The following is a 19,657-nucleotide window of genomic DNA, read 5'->3' as shown; positions in this document are numbered from 1 at the left end:
TGGAGGTCACCCTTTAAGAAAGATCAAAGCTTCTTCTCATCCAAAGATCCATCCCAATTCTCCCTCATCTCTCCTTCTCTAATGTGCCACCCTTTCTCCCAGATCTCACTATCTCCCGTTTCTGGTGACAATTCCTTGCACTGCTCTAACATCTCTTCACATCCCCTGATAACCCCAAATCGCAGTCTTTTCCCAATCCTCTGCTTTCACTGGGAGGTTCCTGCCCTTAGGCTTTCTCCTGCAGCCTCTGTGGGCTGTGCTGGGAGGGGAGACCGTACCTGAGTCCAGGCGGCAGTCCCTGGCCGACAGTACTGCTTTTCAAACCTGTGGACTCTGGGATTTTATACACATTCTCCCTGTTTGATAAGAGAGGCGTAAGATAACGCGAGCGGCGAACGTCAGGGAGCGGAGGACGGCGCGTTTAAATATTCAGACCTCAGCCCGCTCTGCATCGGTATTCCTGGACAACTTTGGAGTTTAAAAGAAAAAATCCAGGAGGAGGGAGACGGAGCCAGGAGGGGAAAGCAAACGTCTCAATGCAGTGCCCTGACCGGGTTAGCAAGCACAGCCAGGATCCGGGAATGATAGGGAGCTCCCCGTGTGAGAGTGTCTGTCTGTGAGGGAGACTGAGACAGTGTGTGTGTGTGAGAGAGAGAGAGAGAGAGAGTGTGAGAGAGAGACTGTGAGAGGGAGAGAGTGTATATATGTGTGAGAGAGTGTGTGAAAGGAAGAGACTGTGTGAGAGTGTGAGGGAGAGTGTGTGTGTGAGAGAGAGACAGTGTGTGTATGTCTGTGTGAGAGAGAGAGAGACAGTGTATGTGACAGGGAGAGAGACAGTGTACGTGTGTGTGTCAGTGAGGTGACAGAGGGTGTGGAAGAGAGGGAGAAAGATTATGAGACAGAGTGTGTGACAAGGACAGAGATAATATCTGAGGGAGAAAAGCGTGCCTGTGTGAGAGAGAAAGTGTGAGGGAGGGACAGAAAGAGACTGTCTATGTGAGGGGGGAGTGTGTATGTGAGGGAGAGATACATTGTGTGGGAGGGCGTGTGTTTCTGTCTGTGTGTATCTGTGTGTCTCTGTGTGAATGCGTTTATCTCTGTGACTGTGTGTGACTGCCTGTGTAACTGTGCGTTGGTGTGTGTGTGACTGTCTGTCTAGGTGACTGTGTGTGAGACTGTCTGTGTGAGTGACTGTGTGGGTGTGTGTGACTGTGTCTGTGTGTGTGTGAGTGTGGGTGTGTGTCTGTGAGAGGGTGTGGGTGTGTGTCTGGGTGTGTGTGTGTCTGTGTGTGTGTCTGTGTGTGGGGGTGTGTCTGTGTGTGTGTGTGTGTGTGGTTCCCCCTGCAGTGTCAACTCCCTCCTTGCCTTACCTAATGCACGGAGCAGGGAGCAGGCAGCAATGTGCAGCATCTCCAAGTAGAGCGGACGAAGTGCAGTTGGGGACAGCGCTGCCTTCCCGGAGCTGACCTTGCCCTCTCTCCCTGAAGCCTGGCAGTGTCCCTGCTCTGGTGGCCAGGGTCCTCCGCCCTCAGTCTGTGCCCACAGCCCCAGATGCCCGAAGAGCCGGTGCCGAGCTCCTGGACCAAGATCATGTTCGCGCCCCTGTCAGCAGCTGCCCTGAGACATGGCATCTAGACTAGGGGTGAGAGTGGTGCCAACTCCACCCAGAGGGACGCGCAGGCTCGTCTTCATCTTCAGCCTGTCGCTCTCCTTCACCTACCTGTGTTACAGCCTCATCTTCTGTGGCCACTCCATCATGCAGAAGCCGCTGGCTTTCCCCGAGCACCGAGCCTGCTACTTGCTGCAGAGATCCCAGCACTGTGGCCACTCTGCCCATCCCAACAGCCCGGGCCGGGGGCACGCAGCCCCTAACAGGACACTCAGCGGCAGGAGCCCGGAGCGGGACAGGGTCAGCGAGACATCCCCCAGGCCGGGCAGTAAGCGCCTGCCTCTGGCCATTATTGTCGGTGTGAAGAAGGGAGGAACCCGGGCGGTGCTAGAGTTCATCCGAGTCCACCCCGAGGTCAGGGCGCTGGGCACCGAGCCGCACTTCTTTGACAGGCATTACGAGAAAGGACTGGAGTGGTACAGGTAACACTGGCATTGGTACAGTCAGGGTGGGCATGACACTTACCATGGGCATGGGGACAGAATGGGCACTGGATTCTGTCCAGTTATATGTGAATATCATTAAGCTGGAAAGGGTTCCAAAGAGATTTACCAGGATGTTGAAGGTTTGAGTTATAAGGAAAGGCTGGATAGGCTGGGACTTTTTTCACTGGAGCCTAGCAGGTTGAGAGGCGAAGTTTATAAAATAACAACGGGTACAGATAGAGTTGATGGCAGTTGTATTTTCCCTAGGAATTCAAGACTATGGGATACATTGTTAAGATGAGAGCAGAGGGATTGAGAAAAAGACATGAGGCACCCTTTTCTTTTAACACGGAGGGTGGTTCAATTGTGGAATGAACTTTCTTAAGAAGTGATGGATGCCCATACAATTACAACATTTAAAAGACATTGGGTGGATTCATGAATAGGAAAGGGCTGCAGGGACATGAGCCAAGAGCAGGCAGGTGGGACTAGTTTAGTTTCAGATGATGTTCAGCATGGACTGGTTGGATGGAAGGGTTGGGTTCTGTGCTGTATGACTCTATACATGTTATGGGTCTGATCTCGGTACAGTGTGTGCATGGTATCAGGGTAGAATTGGGTATCAGAAAGGCACAGTGTGGGTATGATTAGAGTGTGGTGTGCCATTTTATTGATGACATGATTTGGATGGTCTGGCTGTACAAACCAACCTCTCGCCCTCATTCTTCTGTTTACTGAGGTAACTGCATTTAACATCTTCCCCGTCTTAATCTATTTACATTTGTTGCCACAACCATTTTTTCTCTTTCTACCTACAACCTACTTTGAAAGTCAGTTGGAAATTCTGCATTTGTTGTGACTCTATGTGAGCTGTATCTGATCTCAAGTGTAGCTGATCCTTTGTTAAATTATTTTAAAATGAGTGCCATATTTTGGTGCCTTACCTTTTAAACAGTTTAATAGTGGCTGTGTGATACAATTAAAGGGTTAGTGTGCTTCTGTGGAATGGGCTATATTGTGGAATGGGTTATATTGTGGAATGGGTTATATTGTGGAATGGGTTATATTGTGGAATGGGTTATATTGTGGGTGGCACAATGTTAGCACTGCTGCCTCACAGCGCCAGAGACATGGGTTCAATTCCTGCCTCAGGCAACAGTCTGTGTGGAGTTTGCACATTCTCCCTGTGTCTGTGTGGGTTTCCTCCCACAGTCCAAAGATGTGCAGGTTAGGTGAATTGGCCGTGCTAAATTGCCCATAGTGTTAGGTGAAGGGGTAAATGTCTGGGTGGGTTGCTCTTTGGAGGGTCGTTGTGGACTTGTTGGGCTGAAGGGCCTGTTTCTACACTGTAAGTAATCTAATCTCAGTTTCAATGCCTGTTTTTTTGTGGTTTGCTTCCCATCAGACTGATCATTTACTGACAGGACAGATAAGGAACCAGTTCTTAACTAGCCTCGGTAGTTGGTTTGGAGGGAAAAGTAATTTGTGTCATCATGACTATTCCTGTTGTTCAGGGACAGAGGCACATTTATGATTCTTAATCCTCTCATCAAGGGAGAATGTCTAATGGAAACCTTTTTTATTGATTTGTGAACACATATAGCCTTGAGGTTATCAGTTTGAAAGTCAATGAAAGTAGATGTGATTAAGTTCATCCCTCCAGCTTTTTCTCCCTCTCCCCCTCCCTCTTTCAAACTCACCCTCCCGACCTTCCTCCTGAACTCCTTTTGCTCCCCCACTTCCTCCATTCTATTCCATCCTTCTCTCCCCCAATCTCGCTGTCTGCTTTCCATCTCTGTCTGCTCCTTCCCTCTTTCTTTTCCTCCCTCACGTTCTCTTTTTATTTGTTGTTGTCTCTCCCTCTAACCTCATCCTCTCACTCTCCCTTTTTCACCTTGCCAGATTAAGACTTGTCACCTGATGTCCATTAAAAAAAGTGTAAATTTATGAAAAAATTAAATGACAGATTCCCCCAAGGACTGATTGGCAACATGGCCTTTGTAGTGATGTAATGAAATATAGAGAGCAGGAAGATCCCAGACTACACTGTTGAGTCAGTTGATGTTAACCACAGTGACTGTGGATCAGGGCAGGGAACATGCCCTCCAGAGACAGAGGGCACATATACCAGCTGGGGACAAAATCAGCTTTGATACAATGCCCCACGTGTTAGAATGACCAGCCGCCACTCACCGTCTGAGCACAGATGTGAGAAATGGGGTCATTCAGGTTGCATATTGTGGAGTATTCAGGACTCAGTAGGAAGTCTACTCCCCTTGCAAGAAAATAGCACAGAAACTAGGGGAAGTACAGCAAATGGTTGCATCAGGAAATCCTGAGAGTTTGTTTCTCAGCCTCTGCTCAGACTCTGTCAACAGGGTCGTCTTTTCCCAGTGCACACCTAATCCATCCAGAGAGCAGTTTTTAAACACATTCAGAAAATAAATCAACAGGGGCCAGGCAAAGCAGATCAAATCAAAATGTAAAACCCCAATCTGTTCCTGTGCACAGTACATTATCCTGTTACTGCTGTTTGAATGGTGGAGGTTTATTCTGCTGTCTCCACTCATAAAATACTGCAATGTAAACTTGGTATTGCAGAAATAAAATTGGTATTTTAAGTGTGTGGTCATTCCAGATCAAGAATTTCTACCTGGCAGCAGTGTGGCTTGCTAACGGACTGACTGTAATTCCTTGGCAATTTCTGGATGTAGGTGAGTTGTCACGCTGGGAGTACCCATCCCCATTGACAGTCTTTATGACGGATTCTCTGATTTGTTTCCTCACCTCCACCCTGCAGTAAATGACATTAGTTAAATCCTTCCAGTCTGTTGATAAGGAGAACCACAAGCTGAGACTCAAGTGTTACCCACCAGTACAAAATAAGATCCTTGTTTGATGCCATCAAACAGTGCCCATTGTATAATACACAATCTACAAGATAACAGGGACTTGTTTAATTTTTCTGTCACTTGCTGACAAAATCTGTGTGAGTGAACATTAAAAAAGAATGAAATTAGGTCTGACTTTGATGAGCTTGTTTGTTTTTATTGTATTTGTCCCTCATCAGCCTGAGGGATAGGAGCTGATGATTACTCTTTGCATTAGTGTGAACATAGAACACTCATCAATTAGCAAGAATTGCTAAGGTTACCTTTATTGGCAACTGTGGCTTAATGAGCAACACTCTCATCTCAGAGGCAACAAGTCCTACGCTGGAGGTTCTTGCACATAATCTTGGCTAACAGTGCAGTACTGACAGAATGCTGCACTGACAGAGCAGCCATCTCTCAGATAGGATGATAAGCTAACCCAACTCCTCAGGAAAAGCTGCCATGACTCAATCTGGAAAGGAAAGCATTAGAGTTTCCCCTTGCATTCTGGCCAACATTTGACCCTGAGCTAACGTCACTAATACAGGTTGACTGGTTCTTATCCAATCTGCTTGAGGGAACTTGCTGTGCACAAACTGAGTGCAGTGTTTCCCACAATTCAGCAGTGATGATACTTTAAAGAGTACTTTTATTCTGAAGCGCTTTGCCGCATCCTGAAATTGTGAAAGACTCAGAGTCACAGAGATGTACAGCACGGAAATAGACCCTTCAGTCCAACCAATTCATGCCAGCAGAGATCCTATATCAATCTAGTCCCTTTGCTAGCTTTGGCCTATATCCTTCTAAACCCTTCCTATTCATATATCCATCCAGATGCCTTTTAAATGTTGTAATTGTACCCGTGCCCACCACTTCCTCTGGCAGCTCATTCCATACACGTACCACCCTCTGCATGAAAAAAATTGTCCTGTAGGTCCCTTTTAAATCGTTCCCCTCTTACTCTAAACTTTTGCCCTCTTGTTTTGGACTCTCTCACTACAGGGAAAAAAACCTTGTCTATTTATCCTATCCATGTCCCTCATGATTTTATAAATCTCTGTAAGGTCACCTCTCAGCCTCCAATGCTTCAGAGAAAACAGCCCCAGCCTATTCAACCTCTCCCTATAGCTCAAATCCTCCAACCCTGTCAACATCCTTGTAAATCTTTGCTGAACCCTTCCAACTTTCACAACATCCTTCCAAAAGAAGGGAGACCAGAATTACACACAATATTCCAAAGGTGGCCTAACCAATGTCCTGTACATCCACAACATGACCTCCCAACGTCTTTACTCAATACTCTGACCAATAACAGAAAGCATACTAAATGCCTTCTTCACTATCCTACCTACCTGAGACTCCAATTTCAAGGATCTATGAACCTGCACTCCAAGGTCTCTTTGTTCAGCCACACTCCCCAGGACCTTACCATTAAGCGTATAAGTCCTGTCCTGACTTGCCTATCCAAAATGCAGCACCTCCCATTTATCTAAATTAAACTCCATTTGCCACTCCTCACCCCATTGGCCCATCTGATCAAGATCCTGTTGTAATCTGAGGTAACCTTCTTCGCTGTCCACCACGCCTCCAATTTTGGTGTCATCTGCAAACTTACCAACTATACCTCCTATGTTCACATCCAAATCATTGCTATAAATGACAAAAAGTAGTGGACCCAGTTCTGACCCTAACTGTGGAGAGACAGAAGAACAAAGTTAACATTTCGAGTCAGAATTCTGAAGAAGGAGTTCAGAAGAAGGGTCACTGGACCCGAAACGTTAACGCTGCTTTCTCCCCACAGGTGCTGCCAGACCTTTTGTTTCTGTTTTCATTTCCGATCATTAGCAGATCTTTGTTTTATTTTACTGTCAGTCTGAGCTGCACTGCCCAGCTGCTGTCATTTTCCCCGGGTATGGCAGACAGGGAGAAATCAGGACCCTGCTTTGTGAGCAGATTCCTGGACCCCTGCTGGATAGGGTGCCATGCCATACCATGCCAGCCTGATCCGATATAGGTACCCAGGTGAAGCAGTCTCAGGCACCTGGAGGAACGTCCAGTAACATAGGAAGAAGGTCAATGATCTTCTCCACTCTACCAGCCCAAGTGCCACCATCTTTTGCCCAATATCTCACACTCCACTATATCTCCACTACTCTACCTACCTCCCAGCAAGGCTCACATTCTATAACTCTCACTAGAGCCATGCGACATCTTCCCCACTCACCCTCCTCCACTCCAACCCCCACTAAGCCTCCCTGCCCACTACAATGCCTCGTCACTCACTCAGGACACACCTCCATCCCCACATTTAGTAATAGCTGTGCCACCCACGTTCGTCATCAGTAATACATACCACTTTCTCACTCCACAAGGGAGCAGCTCAGTCAAAAGACTGATGATAGGTGGTATGCTTCCTGGTCATTCTGCTCCTTGCTCTTTATGACCACCTTGGACCACCCTGAGCAGGCCTCAGAGTCTGTCCTTGACATACCATGCCAGAACATTCTGAGCGAAAGCTATCCCTCCTTGACATGCTTGAGGCTGCTGACAACGAGTTTACTGGGTTTGTGTCTGCACTAAGTAGTACAGTAAGACAGCAGTAATGTGAGGCTGGTACCTCTGAGCACCAAAAGGCAGGGCAATGTCAGGTGAGGGTGCTGTGAGCGTCCAAGTGGGCACAGAATGAGTGAGCTGTATGACACTGAATGATGCAGCTAGGTCCAGTCCATGAGCTGGCTGTGAATTCCTGAGTACACAATGCCCTTGCTGCTGCATTACAATGAGAGGGGCCAGTGCTGCCCAAAGTGTAGCATGGAAGTGCAGTAGTGTACTGTAAGTGGGTTGGTGATGTGCTATCACGGTCCTTAAAGGCTGGCACATGTTGGGTGCCAATGTCTGTGGATGTGGGGTTTGTGTGCCCAGTGTCTGTGGGGTATGCCTGAGATGTCAGTGCCCATTTTACACTCTGAATGAGGTCATTCAGAGTGAGCAGTTAGCTGAAACCACCAGTTACTTACTCTGGTTCCTTTGTCAAATTCTCCTGACGTCTAATTCATTTACCACGTTTGGTGAGATGGGAGGCTGAACATTAGTGAGGTGAGTTGGGCTGTTAACAAAGTGGTTAACAAACAATAATAACTGTCAATGCAGCTAAGGATTCCATTTCATTAGGCACTGGCAGTAGTATTGGGACAGGAACAACTGTATCATTGGGGCGGGCTCCACCTGAACTGATTGGAACCACGATCTCAGTGCAAAGGTTAATAAGGTGGTCACAAAAACTCTAACCAAGTTAAAGGTGGGGGAGGTAGGGTTAATAAACAATTCCTGAACAAGTAATAACAAGTTTACAGATAACACAAAGGTAGGTGGAGAGACAGGTAATATTGAGGAAGTGAGGAGGCTGCAGAAGGACTTGGACAGGGTGGGAGAGTGGGCAAAGAAATGGCAGGTGGAATACAGTGTGGGAAAATGGGAGGTTATGCATTTTGGTAGGAGGAATAGAGATATGGACTCTAAATGGGGAAAGGCTTCAGAAATCTGAAGCACTTAAGAGTCCCAGTTCATGTTATGGTTAACATGTAGATTCAGTTGGCAGTTAGGAAGGCAAATGCAATGTTGGCATTCATTTCAAGAGGGCTAGAATACAAGAACAGAGATGTACTGCTGAGGCTGTATAAGGCTCTGGTCAGACCGCATTCGAAATATTGTGAGCAGTTTTGAGCCCAATGTCTAAGAAAGGATGGGCTGACCTTGGAGGTGGCCTAGAAGAAACTCACAAGAATAATTCTGGGGGTAAAGGGTTGCCGCATGAGGAGCAGTTGAGAATTCTGGGTCTGTACTTGATGGAGTTTGGAAGGTTGAGGGAGGGATCTGATTGGAACTTACAAAATACTGAGAGGCCTTGATAGAATGGGTGTGGAGAAGATTGTTTCCACAAATAGAAGAGACTAGGACCTGAGCACACAGACTTAGAATGAAGGGACGATCCTTGAGAACAACGATGTGGGTGAAATTCTTCACTCAGTAGCTGGTTAATCGGTGGAACTCATTGATACAAACCATGTGGAGATCAAGTCATTGAGTGCATTTAAGACAGAAATAAATGGTTCTTTATCAGTGAGGGGATCAAGGGTTATGCAGAGAAAGCAGGAGAATAGGATTGAGAAACATATCAGCTCTGATCGAATGGTGAAGCAGTCTCTGTGGACCAAATAGCCTAATTCTGGTGCTATGTCTTATGGTCTTGCCACTACCCAGTGAGATTTTCACCAATGCACTTGTGAAAAACATAAAAGATGGAGCGAGTGGCTTTCTATGTTGAGATTGGCCTCACAACATTTATTGCCAAATTCTATCACACACCTTGCCATAGCCCACGTCACTCAGAGCCACTAAGATTCTCCCCAGTGTCGGTGCAAATTGTTTGTTTTTATGATAACCTTTATCCTATTCTTTGCATTGTTTCAGACTCTGGTAGTTAACTTGATTGACACATATATTCCTGTAAAGTTTCTACCTGGTTCAAGTATGCTTTGATAGTTCAATTCAGTAAACAGATTAAGCCAATTTAAAACCGTTTCATTATTCACTAGCTGTCAGTTGGATAATAAATTCTTGGCTGCACTCATCCAGCCAAATAAACTACATCACTGGTGTTCATTCATACTTGGCCCTTCAGTTCTACTTCCTAATAAATAGATCAAAATTAGAAATCCAGACAGTGGTTGATGTTTTTAAAGCGCTTATGGACTGGACTTGAGTCCGCAAACAAGCAAACGGCACTTTCAGAAAGATTGTAAAGCTTATCTCATTGTCCCGTCTCCTCTTCGCTGTCCCAGCAAATGCTCTTCCATTTAGAGGACCGAATAAAGAGATTATTATCTTTTTAGTCCAAATAACACTGCTGTGTGACGGCTGTTGGATTTCTCTACAGTATAAATCAGTTTGATTGATAGGTTAATTCAGTCATTTCGGTCAATTGACATTGAGCTGTAGTCCTGTGGCTGCTAACTACTGGGATAAGTATTGCAGGAGGATGTGGAGAGACAGAGAGACAGCACTTTACCAGAGAGACTCTCTGAATGCTCTCCAGTTGATTCAATCTTTGATTGTTCCCACAAACTAAGAGACACTTGTTCATTTCAAAATTTTAGCACTTTGATCTTAAAATTGATCAAGAGAAAATGTTGACAGGGAAACTATATTTCATTCTGCAACATATCAAAGAACAAAACAGGAAAAAATGCATCTAGTTTACTGCACCTTTAAGAGTTCAGCCCATTCCCACAATGCACCAGGAAAATGGTCCATTCTCACAGTGTACCAGGGAAATGACCCAACTGAACAGTGAATGAGAGGAAAAGTCCAGTCCACACTGCACCAGTGGAATGGCCCAATCCCACAGTGCATCAGGAAACTCCCCAGTCCTACAGTGGAATGACCCAGTTGCAAAGGACAGGGCATCAGGACATTTTAGAGTAGACTAACCAGCTTTGTGCTTAGCTTTGCAAATGTGCAGAGCCTTCTGTATTAAGCCTTACACATTGTTATCAGTGAGCTAGCCATTCTCAAGGCCCTTTATTGCTTTGGTATCTGTTAAAGCATAGTAAGATTATGGAGGAGATGCAGGAATGGGTGTGGAAGATACTGTAGGGTGGATAAGTGGTCAAGGGATGGATGGGATTGAGGTGCTAGGTATTTGGAGTTGTCTATGGAAAGGGATGAACTTGTGGAGTCTGATGGTCTTTTCCTCTCCTGAAGATTTTTAATCTGCAATGTGATGTACTGTCACTGGGATTAGGAGTTGATGTAGGCGGGGATCTTTGTTTTATATCTTACATTGAGTTGGAGAAGGTGATCTGGTGAACACTCTGCTACCAACACCCAATGGAAAAATACTTGGTGCCTCACACTAGAATTCACTTCAGGGATTACTATTTACAAATTTGCAACTCATGGACTTGTCAAATCAGAGTCAAACAGTCAGTGACCACACTGTCGACTGACTGTAACCATGACAATTAATACCTAATAACTACAGCATTTGGGCTGTGTACAAGAAAACACAAGTCCTTTCCCCCCTTCTCCCTCCCCTCTCTCAGAAGCACTAACTCTTGCTGGTGAATTGTTCCATGTACTGGCCACCCTCACATCTATCTCCTTAAAGATCTAACTGAAGGCAACTAAAAGATCCAACTGGAATTTTCCAGTGAGCCTCCAGGCAGAGCTCGCTGCCTAGCTGGATGGAAGACAGTCACAGGTCACCCTGTAAGATAATCCTTGTCACTCCACCCCAGCGCTGATCTGGCTAATGAGGCTGTTGTTTAATTCACTCAATAGATCTGGGCAGTATTAGCTGGGCCAGGATTTTGACCCAGGGATATTGAAGGAGTGGTCATATATTTCCAGTCAGGATGGTGAGTGGGAAATTTGTAGATGATGGTGTCCCCATGTATTTGCCATCCATGTCCTTCCAGATGGAAATGGCCATGTGTTTGGATGGTGCTGTCTGAGAATCTTTGGTAAATGTCTGCAGTGCATCTTGTAGATAGTACACACTGCTGCTACTGAGCATCAGTGGGGGAGGGAGTGGATGCTTGTGGACGTAATGCCAATCATGCAGACTGTTTTACCCTGGATGGTGTCAAGCTTCTTGAGTGTTGTTGGAGCTGTATCCATCCAGGGCAAGTGAGGAGTATTCCATCACATTCCTGACTTGTGCCCTGTAGATGGCGGATGTCACTTCAACTATTTTTAATTGTAGAGTTTTAAAGGTTTGACAGCAGTGTCTGCTATTTTGAAGTATGTGTTCTCTTCTTTATTGTCCACTATAGGGTGATGGCTCTTTTCAGATTACTGAAGGGCCTCAGACTGGTCCTCCCACTTCTAGCACATATCTGGGCTGAGAAATGGCAAATGGAGTTCAACCTGGATAAATATGAAGTGATACAATTTGGAAGGTTGAACTCGAAGAATTAAAGACAGGATTCTTGGCAGTGTGGAGGAACAGAGGGATCTTGGTGTTCAAGTACAAAGATTTCTCAAAGTTGCCACCAAAGTGGATAGGGTTGTTAAGAAAGATTATGGTGTTATGGCTTTCATTAACACGGGGGTTGAGTTTAAGAGCCGTGAGGTTTTGCTACAGCTCTACAAGTCCCTGGTGAGACCACACTTGGAATATTGTGTCCAGTTCTGTTTGCTCTACTGTAGGAAAGATACAGAGGCTTTGGAGAGGGTGCAAAGAAGGTTTACCAGGATGCTGCCTGGACTGGAGGACTTGCCTTATGAAGAGAAGTTGACTAAGCTTGGACTTTTCTCTCTAGAGAGGAGGAAGAGAAGGGACCTGATCGAAGTGTACAAGATAATGAGAGGAATGGATAGAGTCAATAGCCAGAGACTTTCCCCCAGGGCAGGGATGACTGACACAAGGGATCATAGTTTTAAGATATTAGGAGAAAGGTATAGAGGGGACATCGGAGGAAGGTTCTTTACGCACAGTTGTGAATGCATGGAATGCGTTGCCAGCAGTGGTGGTGGAAGCAGAGTCATTAGGAACATTTAAGTGACTGCTGGATGAGCACATGGATAGCAGTGGGTTGAGGGGTGCTTAGGTTAAGTTATTTTATTTTACATTAGGATGAATCATGGGCCAAAGGGCCTGTTCTGTGTTGTACTTTTCTATGTTCTATATGTTCTATATCATCTTGCCAACAGCGAACCTGTCTCCAAGACATTTAAAGAAACACTCTCTGCAATTCTGAGTGACTGGTTTCCCCCACATGGAGGTGCTTGGTTTATAGCCCAGAGGAATCCCACATCCTATTTCTTATCCCCAGAGGGCAACTCCAGCCATAGCAGTCTTAGTCAGATTGAGGATTAAACACAGACTACGGAACCTATCAGTGACATTTCACGATCAGAAAGTGTTGCAAATTCTTTAACAAAACACTGTGAGATCCAGGTTATATAAATAGATTATTCCAGGACATCTATTCTGTGTGATTTGCAAATTTGTTACTTGCAATTGACAAGGTTTCTTTAATGTGTGAATTAAACAATGCGTTCACTGCCTCCCACTCAGTGTGCGGTTTGTACTGGATCTGATTTCAATCGTCCTCTTTGTCCTAATGTTATAATTGGCACCCTAAGGTGGCCAGTTTACCTCAGCTTTCATGACACTTGATCCAGTTTGCTCTCCTAATTGGGAGGCATTGCTCTGCACCAGTCAACATTTAATCACTGAAATAATTTCCCCAGCTCATTGACACACCAGAATATCTGATACTGTATGCTGGTTATTTTGGTTCATAAAGATTTATGTAAATATCACCGCCTGCTAAATCGCTCCTGCAGTTTGCTGTGAAGCCACTTTTAGACCTCCGCACCCACTCAAGCCCCTCCCCCTTACTGACTCATGGGTGCCTCTCCCCTTTCAGGTTCTTCACCACACCGCTCCCCCCCCCATATTAATTTACACTGATGACTTAGAAAGATGCTGCTAGAGTTCCCAAAGGCACATGCGTCCAAATGCTAATGCAAATGCAGTTCTTTGACACACAGTATGGAAGTATGGTGCTGGAAAACCACAGGTCAGGCAGCATCCGAGGAGCAGGAGAGTCAACGTTTCGAGCATAATCCTTTCATCAGGAATGAAGGGGTGGCCCAAGGGGGCTGAGAGATAAATTGAAGAGGGGTGGGGCTGGGGGAAGATAGCTGAGAATGCAAGATGGGGCCAACACAATGGCTCAAGGGTTAGCCCTGCTGCCTCACAGCACCAGGGACCCAGGTTCAATTCCACCCTCAGGCAATTGACTGTGTGGAGTTTGCACATTCTCCCCTTGTCTGAGCTCTGGTTTCCTCTCACAGTCCAAAGATGTGCAGGTTGGGTGGTTGGCTGTGCTTAAATTGTCCTTAGTGTCCACAGGCGAGCTGGATTAGCCCTAGGGGAAATTCAGGAATAGGGAAGGGGGTGGGATGTTCAGATGATCAGTGTGGACTAAATGGGTCAAATGGCCTGCTTCCATATGGTAGGGATTCTAACAGACAACGGGGTTTTACACTGACAGGAGAGCTCAAGCCAGTGAGACCCATTATTCTATCATTGTGACTGCACACTGATCCCTGGTTACAAATCAGAAGGGTTGAGTTTAATTTCCCATGGATCCTGACTCCCGAGAAATTGATTTTATTGTATTTTCTCTGCTTTCTTTCACCTCACTAGTTCTGCAGTTCAGGCAAAGAATACTTATTCCTAGAAGACTATGGAGAATTGAAATATAAAATTACAAGCAGAGGCTTCAGTCCAATTGGAATTTGTGTCACAGGACCCCATTTTCCAAATGGTATACTGGGCTGTTGCCTGAAACTGGTGAGCATTTTGCATTGTCCTGGGATCCTTTAAAAATGGATTCAATCCACGATGGAGACTCCGGATTAGTGGTGCTGGAAGAGCACAGCAGTTCAGGCAGCATCCAAGGAGCTTCGAAATCGACATTTCGGGCAAAAGCCCTTCATCAGGAGTCTGGTTTCCAGCGTCTGCAGTCATTGTTTTTACCACTATGGAGACTGTCAACCTCAAATCTGCTAACATCAGCCATACCCACCCCCAACAAAGAACTGACCCTGTTAACCCTTCCAACGTCTTTGTTTCCAACCCCATTAATCCCTAACCCTGTTAACCTCAAGCTCATTTAGCAAATTCCATCCCCATTAAAATATCTTAAGCCCAGCCCACCCAGTAAATTTGAATGCTGTTAACTCCTCCACCCCATTAACCTTCTCTGCTCATATAATCCACCAGTTGACCATTAACCCCTCAACCTATTAAACCCTACCCCTTTAGCCTCCACCCCAGTTATTCCTTATCTCCATTAACTCTCTAATGGCATTAACACCATTAGAGAAACACCTTCACCTTGTTAACCTGACCTCTTGTTAGTCCCAGCTTCCATTAATTCCATCCCCATTAATAATCTTCTTCTGTATATTCCTCAATTCCATTTCCCTTCAATTTACTAAACTCCTGTCATCCTAGATGAATTCTTCCAACCCGAATAACACCTTTCCCTATTAATATCAGGTCAAGGAAGTAAACATCATCGCAGTCAGTCCTGGTACAGATGAAGAAATTAATCATTAACAAATTTATACTAATGTGGATGTAGTGGTTAACTTTGTAAGTCAAACTATTTCCCACTTCCAGTGATTGTGTACACCTGTTATACATGAACCTATTGGCGTATAATTCCTTGAGGAATTCTTCCTCAGTAAGACATTTTTGCACTGAGAACATATAGACAACTACAGTGGTAATACAGTATAGTTTCTTGTAATATAAATGTAACAATCCCTCCCTGCTCAATATCTGTCTGAGTAAGGACCTATGGTCAGGGAGAGCCAGAGATATAACCGTTCCAGTAAGGTGGCACAGTGGCTCACAGCACCAGGGACCTGGATTCAATTCCACCCCCAGGTGACTGCCTGTGTGGGTTTCCTCCATGTGCACTGGTTTCCTGCCACAGTCCAAAGTTATGCAGGTTAGGTGAATTGGCCATGCTAAATTATCCAGGGTCTGCAGGTTAGGTGGATTAGCCATGGGAAATGCAGGGATACAGGTATAGGGGAAGGATGTAGCTTTGGAGTGGGATGCTCTTCGGAGAGTCGGTATGGTCCAAATGGCCTGCTATGATTCTAGACCCGGCTCTTATTTAATCGAATTCCCATTTTGTCCATGCAGAATTACTTCTGACCCTAATTATTCTTCCATGTTCCATTTAGTCAGAACCACACTCCAGGTATCACCAATGGTGGAAATCCTAAAAACTCTGTGAGCCTTGTATCTTAATCACGATACTATCATCCCTTTGATTCACTTCCATTCTAAAGAAGCCCAAAGGATCAAATCTCTACGGAAGTTGCTGCAGAAATAAAAATGAGGGGATGTAACTTCTCATTCACTCCCTTTGTACAGAAGTTCAGAGGATCAAATCTGTCCTCAATTACTCCCATTGTATAGAATCCCAATGGACCAAATCTTTTCCTGTTCACTTCTATTATATAGAATTACAAAGAGTCAAACCTTTTTCCATTCATGCCATTGTATGGAATCCCAGAAGAAAATGTCTTGCATTTGTGTGGCATTTTCTGTAACCACTGGTTATCTCAAAGCATTTTCTAACCAAAATACACTTGAGTGTCGTAATGTAAGAAACCTAGCAGCCAATATGTACTCAACAAACAGTAATGTGATAATGACCAGAAAAACCTTTTTTTAAAAATATTGATTGAGGGATAAGTGTTGGCTAGAATACTGTAGATAACTCCCCAACTCTTCATTGAAATAGTGCCAGGAAATGCTTTACAGCCACTGAACCAGGCAGATGGACCTGAGTATAACAACTCATCAGAATGGTGGCACCTCTGATAAGCACTGCTTCCTCAGTACTGTACTGGTATATTCGCTCTGATGTTTGTCCTGAGTTGGATTTGAACTTGCAATTCAAATTCAAATTCCTCCCTATCAGGCCCACTGTACAGATTCCCAGTGGACCAAGTCCATTCCCGTTCACTGCCATGTACTGAATCTCAACTGATGAATTGCAGCCAATGCTAACTTGTATCCTAGAGCACACACTGATTTGCAATTTTACACACGTGTTCGTTTGATGCAGGCATAGAATTCACAAGACATTTGGCCTAATAATCTCTGTGAATTGGCAACATGTAGTCCGCATGCTCTGCACAAGTCTCAAAATAGAAATAATTAAATCAAGGATTGCTGATTAAATATTCTTTCTTATCAGGAGTGTGAGCTTTGTGCACTGAATATACTGAGCCCCCAGCCAGATTGCAGATAGTGCCAATCGATTCACAGTCTTTTGTGCAAAATCTAAATGCTTTGCACTGTTTCTGTTTTATTCATTCATTAAACTACTGAATTAACATTAGATAGACAATGTGAGGCACTGATTGCCAAATTGGCTTGCTGGAACTGTAATTTAGAAATCTTTGATGTTGATTCTGATCCTGTTCATGTTTCAAGGTTTACCAGAACGCACTTGTATTTTCTCTGAATTCCGCTGGGATAAATCAGAGTGAATTCAGACAGTCTGGGTGAAACCATATCCACGAAAGCTTCACTTTATCAAGGGTGAGAGAACATGCATCACAGGAAAGATTCTGTCTGTTGCAGAATTTCTCAGCTGGAGTTTGAGACACCCACAGGCTTAGTGTTCCCATTGTCATGAAGTTTAAGAGACCATGATTGACCAAATTAGTCAAAGGGTAGGAAGCTCTCTTTTCATTCACTTATGAGATGTGAGCCAGCATTTGTTGCCTATCCCTAATTACATTGAGGGCAGTTAAGAGTCAGTATGCTTCAGTGGGACTGGAGTCACGTGTAAACCAGACCAAGTGAACATGACAGATTTCCTTCCCTAAAGCATAGTAGTAATCCAAATGGGTTTTTTTTTCACAACAATTGACAATGGTTACATGGTCACCACTTTTAATTCCAGAATATTATTGAATTCAAAATTTCACCATGTCGCACGTCCCCAGAAAATTGATGTGGCCTTCTGGATTACCAGTCCAGTGATATTACCATTATCCCCTCTCCTTATGATGTATAGGATCTGAAATGTACAAATAATGTATGAGATAGAGGATATATAATGCAGTATATAATGTACAGTATAGGGCACATTACTCACACAGTGAAAGATGGCCATGTACCTTATACTCCTTGCAAATCTGGATTTAGACAAAATTTAAAAATTAATTAGCATTTAGTGAATTTGAGAACATTTCAATATTGGAGATGAACACTAAATACCAACAATATAAATAACATCAGGCAAATATTTACCACTCATGAAAGCATCAGATTAATGTGTTGATTTAATATGATGCTTCCATTGTCTTAATGTGAAAACTAAGAGTAACTATTAACCACACAAGGGAATAACTGAACACACACATTAACCAAATCGCAGCAATTTCCCCCCAAAATTAACCAAGCTTCACTATTAATGAAAATGGTTGATAACTAAATTTTGAGAATCAGTGGAATGGGAGCATTAACTATTTTAAATCATCTGAAATGGAGCATTAAACAAATGGGAGCATTGACTGAAGCAGAGCACAAAGTGGATGATAGCATTAATTAAAGGGAAAAGAAATAAACCCATGGGAATGTTAACTGAACAACGAAAGAACTAATTGGGAGTAGGAACAGAATGGAAACATGAAGGTAGAGACTGAATTGGAGCATTCGCTGAATGAGATTATGAATAGAATGAGCACTTTAACTGAACTCAAGTATGACCAAGTGAAACTATGACTAGTGAGGGGGCATTAACCGAGCGGGAGCCTTAATCACATTAATCTGTATCAATTTAAGGGGAACATTAATCTGAACAAGTGAAAAAAAGAAAACAGGGGGCTTTATTCTGAAAAATGAACATCTACCTGATGCAGAACAAAACTCCAGTGAGAGGGGTTTTATAAAATTATTAAATGCTCATTGGCTAATTTTACAAACAATAATCCCCTGGGCTACATTCAATGTATGGCTTTTATGTAATGCCTGATTTATACATTGTACATTGGATTGTGTGCAGCCTCTTTCTGACTAATTACCTTCCCTGATCCCTCATAATATTTATGGTCCATGTGCAAGGGGAAGTTTCTGCCCTGTCGTGTAACCTTTATTAAATGTTGCCATGTCAGGAGATTTGTTTTAAAACGAGTGCTTAGATAATCTTCAAACAAGTATCCACTCAACGATATCATTTTCTTGTTAGATGACTTTTAAATACTTCACATATCGACAGCACGTATTATTCTCAGGAACCACACTGTTCTGACATGGGATCGCTCTGTGCTTCTGTTCACCAATTAAAAATAAATCACATCCCTCGTGATGTTTAATTTCCAAAGTTCCTGTCCACTTCTCTGGAGGCTTCAACTGCTCACTGGCAGGTGTCAGCTGTGACTCAGTCTGGAGTACTCTCTCTCTGACCTCTGAGTCAGAACAATAAGTTCAAGACCCACTGCACAGACTTCAACTCAGTGTTGCTCTAACAGAGTTACTGATATCAATATGAGACATTAAACCAAGCCCCAACTGCTCTCTTGGGTGAAAGTAAAAGACCCTGTGATACTATTCAACAATGATGGGGAGATGTGCCTGGTACTGAGCTCAATCCTCAGTCTGCATCACTAATAATGATTATCTGCCCATTGTTGCATTGCTGTTAATGGGAGTTTGCTGTATACAATTTTTTTTAAAATTACAGCGGCATTTCAAAAACCGCTTAATTGACTGTAAAATGTCCTGAAGTTTCCTGAGGTTACAAAAGTTAGTAAAATCTTTTGATGCCCTCTCCCAGCACCCCTTAATGGTACTCCCACCCAGTTCTGGTTTTTTTAGGTATTGGAGGGCAATGGGAATAGATATGACACCTCACTCTCCTCCAGAGCAGATCAGGCCGTGAGCACTGGCTGAGAACAGCTCAAGCAGCTCACATTGAGTAGTGACCCTAAGACTCTATTAGTATTCTAATTGAACGTTCACTTTACCAAATCCTTGTTAATTCATTCTGCACCAGACAGTTTGCTAAGAAGGCAGCACCAGTATATTTTTAATGTGTGGTTTATTTACAGTATGAAATATTACATATGTCTGC

At 44.1% G+C, this 19,657-nt stretch overlaps 1 protein-coding gene across 1 annotated transcript in view; it reads left to right on the top strand.

Moving 5' to 3' along the window:
- Positions 1-332: 332 nt before the first annotated feature.
- Positions 333-19,657, top strand: part of LOC140464450 (heparan sulfate glucosamine 3-O-sulfotransferase 2-like) — a 73,140-nt gene continuing 53,815 nt past the window's right edge. Inside the window, exon 1 of the mRNA XM_072559510.1 lies at positions 333-2,091. Within this exon, the coding sequence (XP_072415611.1) occupies positions 1,625-2,091 (467 nt within the window). The 5' untranslated portion in view covers positions 333-1,624. The remainder of the gene's footprint in view (positions 2,092-19,657) is intronic.

Source organism: Chiloscyllium punctatum, chromosome 40, assembly GCF_047496795.1.
Source record: "Chiloscyllium punctatum isolate Juve2018m chromosome 40, sChiPun1.3, whole genome shotgun sequence".
In the NCBI taxonomy this organism is placed as follows: domain Eukaryota; kingdom Metazoa; phylum Chordata; class Chondrichthyes; order Orectolobiformes; family Hemiscylliidae; genus Chiloscyllium; species Chiloscyllium punctatum.
Note: the sequence above shows the minus strand (reverse complement) of the source record. Positions and strands in the feature narration are given on the sequence as shown.